The sequence below is a fragment of the Oncorhynchus mykiss genome, chromosome 13 (genome assembly GCF_057628025.1).
Source record: "Oncorhynchus mykiss isolate SJ-2025 chromosome 13, ASM5762802v1, whole genome shotgun sequence".
NCBI classification, from domain to species: Eukaryota; Metazoa; Chordata; class Actinopteri; order Salmoniformes; family Salmonidae; genus Oncorhynchus; species Oncorhynchus mykiss.
This window is the reverse complement of record NC_143034.1, coordinates 26,624,436-26,640,020: the sequence shown is the minus strand read 5'-3', so window position 1 is coordinate 26,640,020 and position 15,585 is coordinate 26,624,436. Positions and strand designations below refer to the sequence as shown.

The 15,585-nt window shown below is 45.3% G+C and overlaps 1 protein-coding gene across 4 annotated transcripts in view; it reads right to left on the bottom strand.

Annotated features, from left to right (window-relative positions):
* Window positions 1–338: 338 nt before the first annotated feature.
* Window positions 339–15,585, bottom strand: part of LOC110485795 (patatin-like phospholipase domain-containing protein 6) — a 36,926-nt gene continuing 21,679 nt past the window's right edge. Inside the window, exons 25-35 of one of the 4 annotated variants that reach the window (XM_036940440.2) lie at window positions 15,148–15,304; window positions 14,808–14,924; window positions 14,503–14,572; window positions 10,224–10,340; window positions 7,846–7,962; window positions 5,750–5,898; window positions 5,501–5,653; window positions 5,090–5,209; window positions 4,728–4,830; window positions 2,944–3,113; window positions 339–2,853 (exon numbers count right to left, since the gene is read on the bottom strand). In XM_036940440.2, the coding sequence (XP_036796335.2) occupies window positions 2,776–2,853; window positions 2,944–3,113; window positions 4,728–4,830; window positions 5,090–5,209; window positions 5,501–5,653; window positions 5,750–5,898; window positions 7,846–7,962; window positions 10,224–10,340; window positions 14,503–14,572; window positions 14,808–14,924; window positions 15,148–15,304 (1,351 nt within the window). In that variant the 3' untranslated portion in view covers window positions 339–2,775. The remainder of the gene's footprint in view (window positions 2,854–2,943; window positions 3,114–4,727; window positions 4,831–5,089; window positions 5,210–5,500; window positions 5,654–5,749; window positions 5,899–7,845; window positions 7,963–10,223; window positions 10,341–14,502; window positions 14,573–14,807; window positions 14,925–15,147; window positions 15,305–15,585) is intronic. The other 3 variants (XM_036940442.2, XM_036940441.2, XM_036940443.2) reach the window with 3 other exon arrangements.

Here is a 15,585-nt window from a genome sequence, read left to right as displayed (position 1 = left end):
TCCAGTCATGTAATGTGGTTGAGTAATTTCACTGAGGGGGAACTGCAGACGCTGCACCCAGGGATGTGGAGCTGAGGCTGGGGTGGAGTGAGAGGGTGCATGGATAATTTGGAAACATCTTCTGGACGTGTTTCTGCACATCCTCCTCTGCTGTGTAGAGAGAGAGGGAGGTGTGGCGCTGGCAAACTATGATGATTCAGTAGAGTAGTGTTGGGGTTCTCATCACGTTGAATGAACAGGGCTCCCTCCTGTGGACAACTTCAGAAACTACAGGTACAGTAAAAGTAGAGTTACAGGAGAAATCCTCTCCACTACCTGTTATAAAATAAAAACAAATGTTTGCATTATAATTTAGATTTATTATTCAGTATGCATTTTAACATTTCTTTAAATTGAAATGACATCCCATACCATCCTGTCTCCATAGGGCATCTTAAGGAAGATGCAAATAAAACAAACCTTTCCAACCAAGGAATTATTCTTTATATTCATCAGTGCAAAATAGCAAAACCCAAGCTAATAAGAAAGGACAGTACAGTTCATTATTCATGTCCGTAATTAGAATTTTCCATTAGGATTTTTTTGTTCAGTGATAAAAAAAAAGGCTTTAAAAAAAGCCAGTGGTCAAGCAAAACAAATAAATACAACTGAATTGGCAACAAACAAAAAACATTCAGTGCACATTTGAATGGATTTAGGAAGGACATCTCTCAGGTGAAAAGAGTCCCAAGTTTTGCAGCAGAAAAACATAGACATAAATATGTGTATAATAAATCATTTCTATGAGTATTAACAGGTGTAAAGTATGTATCATGTTTATATAGTTATTACTAAGATTAGACTGAATTATTCTGTGACTATTTGAGGGCAGGGGTGTCAAACTCAATCCATGGAGGGAGTTCTTTACTAATTAGTGACCTTAATTCATCAAGTGAAAGGAAGGAGCGAAAACCCACAGACACTTGGCCTTCGTGGAATGAGTTTGACACTTGTTGGTTAGGGAGTACACAGGACCCCATGCAAGCATTAGGCAAGTAGGGAGAGGCGGGGGGTTTCTATACTAAAAGGTCCATTGGCAAAGTCTCCCCTCTCCATCGTTTTTAAATGATTAAATTCAGGTTAAAAAGGCATTGTTATCCTCTGCTTGAAACAAGCAGCATACAGTAGTAGCAAGCATGGTGGAAACCAATGACACACACACCTCTCCTCTACACATTTTCACCTCCCTACTTCAACATCCAATAATGTACACTGAACAAAAATATAAAATGCAACATGTAAAGTGTTGGTCCCATGTTTCATGAGCTGAAATAAAATATCCCAGACATTCTTAATACGCACAAAAAGCCTCACAAATTTTGTGCAAAAATTGGTTTAAAATCTCTTTTAGTGAGCATTTCTCCTTTGCTAAGATAATCCATCCACCTGATAGGTGTGGCATATCAAGACGCTGATTAAAAAACATGATCATTACACAGGTGCACCTTGTGCTGGGGACAATAAAAGGCCAGTAAAATGTGCAGTTTTATTACAAAACACAATGCCACAGATGTCTCACGTTTTGAGGGTGTGTGCAATTGGCATGCTGACTGCAGGAATGTCCACCAGAGCTGTTGCCAGAGAATTTAAAGTTGTTGTTTAAAATGTTGTTTTTGTGAATTTGGCAGTACGTCCAACCGGCCTCACAACCGCAGACCACGCCAGTCAAGGACCTGAACATCCGGCTTCTTCATCTGCGGGACCGTCTGAAACCAGACACCCTGACAGTTGGTGAAACTGAGGAGTATTTCTGTTTGTAATAAAGTCCATTTGTGGGGAAGAACTTATTCTAATTGGCTGGTCCTGGCCCCCCAGTGGGTGGACCTATGCCCTCCCCGGCTGCTCCCCTGGCCAGTCATGTGAAATCCATAGATTAGGGCCTAATGAATTTCAATTGACAGATTTCCATATGAACTAACTCCCTAACACTTTGTTGCATGTTGTCTTTATATTTTTTGTTCAGTATACATCAGTCTTTCTACCGTTTGTGTGCAGCAGCGGTTTTGTACCTCTCATTTCTTTAGCAGTCTTTTACATCTCTCTCTCCATTCAACATCAATACTACTACTAGCAAATAAATCGTAATGACACACACACACACACCTCTCTCCAACTTCCATCCACGTAATACCCATGTGTGTCTGAACAGAGAACAGTGTACCATCAATGATAATCTCTCCTGATTATGGACAGACAGGACATGCAGACAGACAGTCTGAATAGGGCCAAAGCATTGGAGCTGAACGCTTTAAAGAGACCAGGTGTTTAACTTCAACCAAGTACTAATGTGTTCCCTGTGGTATGAGGGACACCCTTTAGTCACCCCAATAAAAGTTTTTCAGCTTTGGCAGGAGTGGAGTGGTGGGAGGGAAACAGAGTGGTGGGGTCCCAGTCGAGTCCATCTTCAGATTGGAGAGGGTCCATTCATGGTCCAAGTCACACTGGGCACCAGTGGTCCAAGGGCTTCCGGGTTAAGGGTCAGGGGTTAGAGCGGGGCTCTCCATCACTGTCCCTGGAGAGCTCTCCTGTAGGTTTTCAACCCTTGATGGAACTAACCTGATGTATTTGATAAACCAGCTAATTATTAGAATCAAGCGTGGTAGATTAGGGTTGAGGAAAAAAATAAGTATTTAAGCTACAGTAGCTGCAGAAATTGCCCGACATCCAACTCTCCTCTTCCACCTCTTAGTTTTTGGACCCAGAGCCTGTGTCTTTCTCATTTTTCCTCTCCTCCTGTCAGCAGTCGGAGAGCTCGGAGTAGGTGTTGGAGTCACCTTCTGTTTTCCTCCGCTGGCGGACTGACTTCTCCACATCCTAGAGGAACAACACACAGACAGTCACTACTAACAGCAGGGTGTGTGAGTGTGTGAGTGAGAGTCTATGATGTCTGTGTGTTACACGTACTGCCTGGAAGACTCCGTTCTGGCCCCACTCTCCGGGGGAGAGGTCATCGAGTTCCTGTTCCCCCTCTTCCTCCTCCTCCTCCTCCTCCTCTTCCTCCTCCTCCTCTTCTTCTCTCACCGTGTCCATCCCGTCCTCCTCATACTCCGTCAGGCAGTCCGACTCGTCCCCCGCTGTGGGACACACAGACACAGTTATGCACTATGAAAGAGACCAGCCATACGGTAGCACAAGCAACAAGACTGAAGATTGCTATGTGATGCACTACATGACCAAAAGTATGTGGACACCTGCTCGTCAAAGATCTCATTCAAAAATCATGGGCATTGATATGGATTTGTGCCCCCCCTTTACTGCTATAACAGCCTACACTATTCTGGGAAGGCTTTCCACTAGATGTTGGAACGTTGCTGTGGGGATTTGCTTCCATTCAGCCACAAGAACATTAGTGAGGTCGGGCACTGACGTTGGGTGATTAGGCCTGGCTCGCAGTCGGCATTCCATTTCATCCCAAAGGTGTTCGATGGGGTTGAGGTCAGGGCTCTGTGCAGGCCAGTCAAGTTCTTCCACACGGATCTCGACAAATCATTTCTGTATGGACCTCACTTTGTCATGCATAAACAGGAAAGGGTCTTCCCCAGACTGTTGCCTCAAAATTGGATGCGCAGAATCGTCTAGAACGTCATTGTATGCTGTAGCATTAAGATTTCCCTTTTCTGGAACTAAAACAGGGGGCTATAAAACAGCCCCAGACCATTATTCCTCCTCAACCAAACTTTACAGTTGACACTATAGGCAGGTAGCATTCTCCTGGCATACGCAAAAACCAGATTCGTCCGTCAGACTGCCAGATGGTGAAGCGTGATTCATCACTCCAGAGAACGCCTTTCCACCACTCCAGCCGACGCTTGGCATTGCGCATGGTGATCTTAGGCTTGTATGCGGCTGCTTGGCCATGGAAACCCATTTCATGAAACTCCCGACGAACAGTTCTTGTGCTGATGTTGCTTCCGGAGGCAGTTTAGAACTCGTCGTGAGTGTTGCAACTGAGGACAGACGATTTTTCCGCGCTTCAGCCCTCGGTGGTCCCGTTCTGTGTGATTGTGTGGCCTACCACCTCGCGGCTGAACCGTTGTTGCGCTTAGATGTTTCCACTTCACAATAACAGCACTTACAGTTGACCGGGGCAGCTCTAGCAGGGCAGAAATTTGACGAACTGACTTGTTGGAAAGGTGGCATCCTATGACGGTGCCACGTTGAAAGTCACTGAGCTCATCAGTAAAGGCCATTCTACTGCCAATGTTGGTCTGCAGACTTTATACACCTGTCAGCAACGAGACTGGCTGAAATAGCCGAATCCACTAATTTGAAGAGGTGTCCACATACTTTTGTATATATAGTGTCTCTCTCCATGTATATTCTATCGTAAAGGAGCTACAATTTAAGTAAAGATACATTCAATATTTTTTAAAGGTGACCAGAGCCTGTATTCACAAATAGTCTCAGAGTAGGAGTGCTGATCTAGGATCTTTCCAAATAAATCTTATTCATTATGATCTGAAAGGCAAACCTGATTCTAGATCAGCAATCCTAATCTGACAGGCTTCATGGACACTGGCTCTGGAGCGGTGATTATTATTTGATTGCAGGACACTTGGAAGAGTCAAGACACGGTAAAGAGGGAAACAGAGAGGAAGGGGAAATGCTCAAACCCTTATCGACGTTGCTAGTAGGGTTACTGCTCGACCAGACTTCAGTACATTTTCCACTTTATAATAGCCTCTTACCCTCAGCAGCATCAGCGTCGGGATCGACGTAGGTCTGGACTGGCTCAATCCTGGACACGATCTCAGCCAGGTCAGTGAAGTCTGACCCTGGACACGTACAGGACTGGAATAAAAACAAGATAATGTCATTATGTTAACGAGAATGTTAAAATTAGTGTAAAATGTAACAACGAACACAGCTTAAAACAAGAGAATGTCATGGGAATGTTATAATAACGTTAGGTAAATATTATGTTAGGAGAAGGTCATAATGTAAAGACGGTTATAATAACGTTATAGAAATGTAACTGTGTGTTAATGTAAAGTGGAGCAGCTGTGAGATGGTGAAGGTAAAGTTTGTGACGTGTGTGTGTGTGACTCACGTCCGTCTTGGTCTTGCTGTCGTTGTAGTCTGCCGAGCGGTGGTCCTTGAGCATGTTGTCGATGATGTCACCACGGGCCCAGCCGGTGAAGAGCAGCTTGCCGTGCTGGTAGCCCACATCCTGACAGACAGAGAGGACAGGTTAGCCTGGGGTAACAGACCATGTGGTACACTAACAAGCTACTGTAGCAACAGAGTCTGGTGGAGACCAAGCTACAAAGATGGTATTTTACCATGTGATTCTTTAGCTATGAACAGGAGACCGTATCTTACCAAACTTCATGTCAGCTGTTACCTAACATTTTATTTTCTCTAAGAGAATATGAATGTAAAATACATTTTCAACATATCCCAGAGCCTGCATAAGGAGACGAGACAGAGAGAGGTGTTGAGAGGGAATTGTGGAACTCACGTAGATCTCGTCAAACTTGCCGAAGTCCATTGTCTTGAAGCGGTCGATGGGTGGTCTGATGTACTCGCAGTAGGCACTCTTCTTCACCACTTCCAGCTGACGCACACACGACACATAGGCCAGCCTGGACTGGATCTCTGCCATGTCTGGAACCTGGGTGAGTATAGACGATAGGGTGTGAGAATGTGTGAGTGTGCATGGAAGTGTGCGCGTGTCGTTGTATGGGGTCATTTGCATTGATCATCATACCTTCACTTTCTCTGCCCAGGGGTTGATCCGTTTCCACAGCAACCACCAGCCCGACAGGCTGTCGCCGTAGTTACAGAGGTCCGTCTCGTCCTGGCTACCTACGTCGATGGCGATGACAGTCTTGGCGCCCATGTTCCTCGCGATGTCCGCTGTGGGACGTCACGTTGTGACACACACACACACAGACACACACGTACACGAGCCGGCAGCAGGGACGATAAGGAAAACCCAGTCTGGGGTTATTGTGGTTATCTCCTAATAGGAACGTTGTCCTTCATATACTTTATTACCATATTCAAACTCACTCCACCAGAAACAGACATCCCAATTGGCTGGATTATCATCAACTGGATAATCACAAACTTCATTTCATTTCCAGTTGTATACAGTGCATCTACTCATATCGCCCTACTGCACCTCAACATTTTTCCTGATGGTCCCAATGTTTGGGTGAATTCTTATCTCCACGTTTTGTTCACTCCTGCATGGTTGATAGTGCAGCCTTGGTGTGTGTTTATGGTGCGAGTCCCAGACAGGGTTTGAGACCAAGTAACCCCGTGAAGGGTGCAGGTCTCACCAGTACACTCCACAGTGTTGACCCAATGTGTTCAAGGAACTGGCAGGCAGCCTAGCGGTTTCGAGTGTTGGTCTAGTAAACCAAAGGTCGCCGGTTCGAATCCCCGAGCCGAATACAAATCTGTCAATGTGTCCTTGAGCAAGGCACTTAACCCTAATTTCTTCTGTAAGTTGCTCTGGATAACAGCGTCTGCTAAATTACAAAAATGTAAAAAATTAACCACGCCTAAATTTGGAAGAGTTTAAACTTATCATTAGCGTTAGTTCTATGGGTACTAGCTATCTAAATCCATCATAAACACTAGATGGTAACTATGGCATTGCGTCTCTTCTGCCTTTTAGAATGTGAGACTAGTCATTGCTTTATCCCGATAGACACTGGGTCCAACTCTGTGGGTGTGTCCACCCACATCATCAAATAATCACACGTATTGTAGACCTCGAAGCCACCCGACCATGTGGCACAAACCACAAGGAGATTCCACATCTAAATAAACCTAAAATCACCCAAAATAGAAAAGGATGATGTTCAACTTCATCAGGTTTGTGAAACATGGTTTTGTGTTTCATTATTTTTATTCTGCACGCTACAATGCCGACCTCCAAGAGGGTAACAGTAGCATAGAGAGAAGAGAGACATTTGAGTAGCATGGAGAACTTTTTTTTTTTTTTCTTCCCAAGTTGTCTTTTTTCCCCAGCTGGAATGCAACAGGCAATCAGTACCTCCATTTGGTAGAACTCCCAAATTGGTAACATCCTATTGAATACCAGTTTGTTGAGGGACATGATACTGCGTTTCGTATTCAAACTGGAAGGGAATGTACTGTCAGAGCCGACTGGTGTCTAGTAAGTCATTGATTTAGAAGCATGGGCTTTTGTTGTGTTTTATGGAATTGAGAACGCTAACTATATACCGTTTTTAAGTTGCCTAAATCACAACTCTATCAACACCCCAATAATTTGAGGAATACGGTATGCCCCGCCCCTTTAGATGTTCTCAGCCAGTAAGACACCAGGAAGCCTGACTGACAGACACATAGCATTCTGAAACTCTGTTGATTTAGTGCTGATTTAAAAAGCTTGTGGATACTGGACAATGGGATACTTTGTACCGCCAGTGTCCACCACCACTAACACACTTGACGCTCTGTGTTGTATTTTCTCCCATCTGATAGGTAAAGATTGATCCTGAGCTGAAAGCATGTTACACACCAATTTCAAATACACTACGGGGTTCATTTACATATTTGTTTTCCCCCTCAGTCAGAAGCCATTCATTTTGAAAAGATTGTTGGCAAATTAAATTTGAACATTTTGACAATGGAAATGACTTCAACGCTCATTCCCACTGCTCAGATGGTAGAAAAAGCAACTGAATTCAGTCAAACTGTCCTCTTCACCATCGTCAATGACAGCCCCGACCCGTGGATGATTTCTCAACCCCCCCCCCCCAACTAAAATAACTGTCCTACTACCCCTTCCCTCCTCCCTCTTTCCTGTTCTCCTCCTCATCTACTTGCCTGGCAGGTTGTTGATGTAGCCCCCGTCCATAAGCAAGTTGCCATCTTTGGGGTCGCAGAGGGGCGGCAGGTACCCTGAGAGGGTCATGCTCGCCCTCACATAGCGCCACAGTGACCCTGTGAGCCACACCCAGGGGGAGGGAGGGGATAACATCTCAATAATGTTGGCGTAACTTCTCAGGTTAGTCATGCGTTTTGGCAGCAGACCACGGCCCCAAACCAAAGGGATGCAATCCCAATTGGTTAACCCAGAGGTGGGTAACCGCCAAAGGGTTAGCCACGGGATGTGAATGTGGTGCTGCCCAACCTCTCAAATCGCTTCTGCATCCCCTGAAACACCTTGCCATGCACAGAGACCTGTGTGTGTGTGTGTCAGGTCTAGGCACAGGGTACAGGGGTATGGGTGCAGCCACAGAGTATCAAGGGTTGGTTCGATCTCCAGAATCTGTCCCCAACCACAACCTTATGCTCCTTGTGAGTTAACCCTTGTGGGTTAACCCTTGTGAGTTAACCCTTGTGAGTTAACCCTTGTGGGTTAACCCTTGTGAGTTAACCCTTGTGGGTTAACCCTTGTGAGTTAACCCTTGTGAAAGGTTATCGAGCCAAAGTGAAGCTTTTGCTTTTAGAACCATTTATAAAAAGTGGTGTGTTTTACAGCACTTGGTGAAAACATACATAAAGGGGAAAGAAAACAAAAATCCCCAAAAATACAGGTATGAGGAACCTTTTTAAACCTAGCCTTCAGTTCCCTGACTCCCCAACTAGACACAAGGAGCACTGGAGGTTGGTAGTCTGGTCACAGCATTTGGAGATCTCTCAGACACTAGTGAACATGTTAGGGGCAACCAGCCAGCCATGCCCAGAGCTGTGGTCCTGTAATACCACTCCGGGCCAGCAGAGGGCAGGGGGAGGTTGGGCGCTGCATGGATTGGAAGGAGAAGGAGCACCAGAGGAACAAAAGGATGCCGCTGTGTGTGGAGTTTGAAGGGGACATACGAGACTGAAGAATTTCAGTGTGGAATCATTGAACTGAACTAGTTCTGGACTTAGAAGTACTAAGAAAACGCATAGTCAGGATTGAATCAAGCCCTTCACTGACAAGAGTGATGGAACTGTATGTTCGTCTATGGGCATTGGTAGGATCCAGAACACTTTTGGCATTTCGCTAGAAAAAGCTAAAGGGAAACGGGTAGCATCAGCAACACTGTCATCAATACATCAATATATAGATGCGTACAGTACACGGACACATGCACATACATAGACAGGGGGAGGTGTAGCTGCTGGGGGGGGGGGGGGGGGGGGGGGGTGCAAATGGTTGGTTGACAGAAGCCATTCATAAGCACTGCTCGGTATGACGACATGGGATCAAGCTATGGACGAACGGACAGACAAATGGACACAGAAAAAACTACTACAGACCACAAAAACAAAACAAAAACATGAAATAGCCTATATGGTGACCTTCTCTGACCTCAACACAAAACCTTTATTTCCCGACACCATAGGATCAGCTTCAAAACCCTGAAGAGAACGCTACATGTTGTGTTCCTATAGCAAGGTCAATACGGAAAAAAGCTACAACCTATGGACCTACACTGACAAACGAGTGACTGAGGCCCAAGCTTTAGAACGTGGGAAACGACAAGCAGCAAGCTGCGTGGAAAGGCCTCAGGGAAAAGCCTGTGTAACATGCTCAGGACGAAGCAGGCGAGTGAGTGTACACTTGGTGTGTAGTATACCAGCCAAGTGCAGGAGAACTCGGGAGATGAAGTGGAGCAGCATGGAGAACCAAAAACAGGGAGGGGGCGGGGCACCAAAAGCAGGACCATCATGCACCTCTCTGTCTGACCCATGGATATGTACCTGCATGAGCAGAGCCTCACTGCCAATCCGGAGGCATGGGGAGGGGCTTACTGACACTGGGGGGGCGGGACAAAGCCAATTCGTAACTGTCGTGTGTATGAGTGTGAACTATTGAAGCCAAATTGAATAGAGAAGTATTGGTGTTAAGAATGGGTGGTTCTGGGTGTAGGGGAGCGAAACATTGCATCCCCTCCACTCACACACCGAAATATACACTGTATTAGCCTAACTTTCCTTCCAAACCATGGGTTCCCAATGTCCGACTGGTCAGGTGGGGTTAAGGTGAGACGGAACATGAGGGGGAGGGAGTGGTTGATTGTCGGTTGTTTCAAGGAGCTTAAGGTAGAAGTTTCCCCTAACCCCAGATCTGGGATCAGATGACATAACCCCAATCCTAACATCAACCATCAGGTGGGTGAAAATAATATGACCCTGTATCAGTGGTCAGGAGCAACTTCGACCACTCCTTTTTGGGGTTGAGACGGGTCGAGGTTTGAACTTTGAACTCTGACCTGGGACATTGTTAACATAGCAACCATCCACAAGCAGGTGGCCATCCTTGGGGTCGCAGAGGGGAGGTAAATAGGGGGTGTAGGAGGCACTCGCTCTAACATAGCGCCACAGCGAGCCTGTCAGAATGGAAGATGGAGAGGGGACATCAAACATGGACAAATAGCCCCACGTCACACACAGACAGACAGAGAGAGAGACAAAGGAGAGAGGAGAGATTAGGGTTCCACATTGTCAGAAACGTTCCCAAAGTTCCCGTATTTGTTGGGGAGATTCCAGTTGAAGAACTCCCAATTGATTCTGGGAATCCTCCAACCGGGATTTCTGAAAAACCTGAGAACTTTGGAAAGTTTCCGTAATTTTGTAAAACCTAGGAGCAAGACAGAGCTAGAGATGGCCAGATATAGAGAGAGTGAGGGACAGAAAAGAGCAGGAGACAAAAGGGGCAAAACATGTCCAGAGCGCTCGACGTATACAATCTAAAACCCTCAGTGAACATGGCCAGGTAACATAACGCAATGTTTCTAGAAGTAAATACCCAGAGGCCAGTCCTAGAAGTAAATAACCAGAGAGGCCAGTCCTAGAAGTAAATAACCAGAGAGGCCAGTCCTAGAAGTAAATAACCAGAGAGGCCAGTCCTAGAAGTAAATAACCAGAGAGGCCAATCCTAGAAGTAAATAACCAGAGAGGCCAATCCTAGAAGTAAATAACCAGAGAGGCCAATCCTAGAAGTAAATAACCAGAGAGGCCAGTCCTAGAAGTAAATACCCAGAGGCCAGTCCTAGAAGTAAATACCCAGAGAGGCCAGTTCTAGAAGTAAATAACCAGAGAGGCCAATCCTAGAAGTAAATAACCAGAGAGGCCAGTCCTAGAAGTAAATAACCAGAGAGGCCAGTCCTATAAGTAAATAACCAGAGAGGCCAGTCCTATAAGTAAATAACCAGAGAGGCCAGTCCTAGAAGTAAATAACCAGAGAGGCCAGTCCTAGAAGTAAATAACCAGAGAGGCCAGTCCTAGAAGTAAATAACCAGAGAGGCCAGTCCTAGAAGTAAATAACCAGAGAGGCCAATCCTAGAAGTAAATAACCAGAGAGGCCAGTCCTAGAAGTAAATACCCAGAGGCCAGTCCTAGAAGTAAATACCCAGAGAGGCCAGTTCTAGAAGTAAATAACCAGAGAGGCCAGTTCTAGAAGTAAATAACCAGAGAGGCCAGTCCTAGAAGTAAATAACCAGAGAGGCCAGTCCTAGAAGTAAATAACCAGAGAGGCCAGTTCTAGAAGTAAATAACCAGAGAGGCCAGTTCTAGAAGTAAATAACCAGAGAGGCCAGTTCTAGAAGTAAATAACCAGAGAGGCCAGTCCTAGAAGTAAATAACCAGAGAGGCCAGTCCTAGAAGTAAATAACCAGAGAGGCCAGTCCTAGAAGTAAATAACCAGAGAGGCCAGTCCTAGAAGTAAATAACCAGAGGCCAGTCCTAGAAGTAAATAACCAGAGAGGCCAGTCCTAGAAGTAAATAACCAGAGAGGCCAGTCCTATAAGTAAATAACCAGAGAGGCCAGTCCTATAAGTAAATAACCAGAGAGGCCAGTCCTAGAAGTAAATAACCAGAGAGGCCAGTCCTAGAAGTAAATAACCAGAGAGGCCAGTTCTAGAAGTAAATAACCAGAGAGGCCAGTTCTAGAAGTAAATAACCAGAGAGGCCAGTTCTAGAAGTAAATAACCAGAGAGGCCAGTTCTAGAAGTAAATAACCAGAGAGGCCAGTTCGAGAAGTAAATAACCAGAGAGGCCAGTTCGAGAACTAAAACAGATAGCACAGACAGGACTGTAGATGACAATTACATTTTTTAAATACAGATAGAAAATAACTAAATAGCATCACAGCATTAATATTACACATAATTTCAAACTAATAGTTAAAATGGTGTCATCCATTTACTCTCCTAAACCACTCAAACACCGTAATCCTGTATTAGTTCAGAAACCTCATTGGAAAATGGAGACCTGCATACACTGAGTGCACAAGACATTAACACCTGCTCTTTCCATGACAGACTGACCAGGTGACAGCTATGATCCCTTATTGATATCACTTGTTAAATCCACTTCAAAATCAGTGAAGATGAAGGGGAGGAAAAAGTTAGAAAATGATTTTTAAGCCTTGAGACAGTTGAGACATGGATTGTGTACGTGTGCCAACGGGCAAGACAAAAAAAAGTGTAAGTGCTTTTGAACGGGGTACGGTACGGTACGGTAGTAGGTGCCAGGCGCACCGGTTTGTGTCAGGAACTGCAACGCTGCTGGGTTTCACGCTCAACAGTTTCCCATGTGTATCACGAATTGTCCACCACTCAAAGGACATTCTGCCAACTTGACACAACGAAGGGAAGCAATGGAGTCAACATGGGCCAATGTCCCTGCGGAACGCTTTCAACACCTTGTAGAGTCCATTACTTGTAGAGTCCATGACTTGTAGAGTCCAAGACTCGACAAATTGAGGCTGTTCTGAAGGCAAAAGGGATGCACCTCAACATTAGGAAGGTGTTCCTAATGTTTTGTACACTCAGTGTATTTCTACTCTTTCCCAGGCTATCAACAGCCACAGTTGTCCTGTTTGGTGTTTTGTTTAGAGCGTAAGAATTATTATTAGCTTGGTTAGATAGATAGCAGCCGACAACAAACAAGAAAATTACTACAAAATGCACCAACATTCTCGGAAAAAGGGATCGAAAGAGAGAGAGTGCAGAGGGGTAAAGCAAATGAAGAGTGTTCTGGATCCTACTTGTTGACGCGGACAGGGGTGGAAGCGACTAGCACACTACATCTATAGTACACTAGCCTGGCCCCAGATCTGTTTGTGCCATCTACCCAACAATAACCTTTGGAGGTGGCAAGATGGCAAAACAGATCTGAGACCAGGCTAATAGTAAGCCTATACAGCAGATGGTGAAAGTGTCCCCATATGAGCAAATGAACATTAGGGAAGTCACTGTGGCATGGTTTGTTTGGTGTTGTTTTAAAGACACGTTTTAAACATAAAACAGATGTGAGAAAGGTAGGAGGAATAACCTGAGAAAGAGAGCAATAGAGATGAGCAGTGGGAGTGGACTAGGCTGCGTCAACAGGAAGTGACATTACACTAGGGAGGAGGAAGGTGGTTGGTAAAGAGAGAGAGCATTGTAAAGCTTTGCTCTCGCCGTTAGTAAACATGCCAAGTGCAGACAGGCATTGAACATATGACTGGAGGACCACACAACCTTATGACACCCCAAATCCAGGATCAAGGAGGACTCATTTGCTACATTTGCCTATGTGGCCTAAAATCAGTACATAAATAACATGAAACATTATAGGTTACTTTCTTTAAATGCCTTTGCTCTTACAAACTAGTGGACATTACCGGTGATAACGAATGCATGCAACATGTACTAAGACTGGATTTGGGGGGGGGGGGGGTAGGTTTCCTTCCACAAGCCAAAAGGTGAGGCCTTTGACCCCAAGAGGTCAGCAGGGGTCGTACCCCCAGCCTCTAGGTCTATTCTAGCTGCATTAGTGGTAGTGCATTTCTCACTCAGTCAGTCATGACATACATACACAATCCATATATTAAGTGTCAGTCAGTCAGTCAATGGAGGAACATATTAAACAAGCAGGGAACAGAGGATGTTGCTCTAGCATACCAGCTGTATGACCTCCCGATTAGTATTATACAGCTGAAACGCATGCAGAATCGCACCAATTGATCTAAAACGCCAAATTATCACCCCACCTAGGTATCTTAAGATGAACGCACTAACTAAGTCGCTCTGGATAAGAGAGTCTGCTAAATGACTAAAATAAAATAAAAATGTAAAATTTACAATTAAGGGGCTGGGATTTTAGTCTCATAACCCATACTCTGATACAGTAAAACCAGGGCGTTCTAATCTAAATGATCTAGCTGTTATCGTCAAACGCCGAATGACATTAGGAATGAATGATCATGTCAATCCCACGTTAGTTCTCGGTCATATTGGGCCGTACCAGCGTGAGTGGATTGAGTTAAATAGCGTTACATATGGAGTATATATCTAAATAAAATGCATATCTAACGTGTGTGTGTGTGTGTGTGTGTCTGACTGCTTGGAGTTTTCCTAACAGCTATCCAATTTCTACTCAAAATCCCATAGAACTAGGACAATTACTTCTGTAGTGCGGTCAAGACAACTTCGAAATCTAGTCGCCCATTTCTAAACAGCGATAGAGCAGAGAGGAGGGGCCAGCGGTTAGCTGCCTGTCACTCACCGTCTTGGTGCACACGCATGGCAGACGCCGTGATGTCAGTAGTCACGTTGAAGTACGGCAACCACAGGTCCTGATGGATACATAGACCACACATTCCATATGAATTGGAATAAGGAACGTTCAGACGGATATATATTATGTAGAACAAATATGCCTCTCCAAAATGTGGAGTAGGCATCAACGTCAGCTCTATTCAAGACATCTCTATCTGCAACTGTTCACAAGGTTTGCCGACTGAACGTGGGCCCAGTTTCCTTCACAGACAGACATCTCTAGTAGCACTGACAGACAGTGTGACCTCTCACCTCAGCCTGCTTGTCCTGGAACACTTTGGAGATGCTGGTGTTGAAGGCGGCGCCGGTGAACATTGAGGTGATGGGATAGGTCAGGTCAAGGATGGTTTTGAATACGGAGTTCATCGCCTGTAGGGAGGGAGGGAAGGAGGTTAATAATGAGCGTGTCTGATGTCGACATTTCAGTCGGAACCGCACAGAATCACTGATCCACACTGATCCACAAATCAACACGAGTGATTCTGTGTCTCGCCGTGCTCAAACTGATCCCCTCTAATACACTACATGTCACCTGACAAAGGAATGTGCCAAATAGGAACAAGAGGATGGTGTAGCGGAGGGAGGATCAGACCTTGGACCACTCGCGGGCTCTCTGCTTGGTGCGCACCGCACTCCTCTCCTCGGCGTACAGCGCCCCGATGAACGACCCGATGGACGTCCCGCCCACGATGTCGATGGGAATCCCTGCCTCCTCCATGGCCTTGATCACTCCCACGTGGGAGCAGCCTCTGCAAGAGTGACAGAGACAACAACCAATCAGAGAGAGTAGGAAACTCACTCTGTTTGAGGACTGCATTTCTTCCACTTCTCTCATTAATTTGAAAAGATCCGAAAGAACCTGACTAATTCGAGACTACAGATACCCTGAAGGACATTAATGTTACAAGAAATCTTGATAATGATCAACAGAAGACAGGACTTCTCATGCAAAGAGCTGTGGTCCCATGACTGTCATTGAAAACATGCATTTGATGATGTCGGTAGTGTGGAGTAAAGCATGTACTACTTG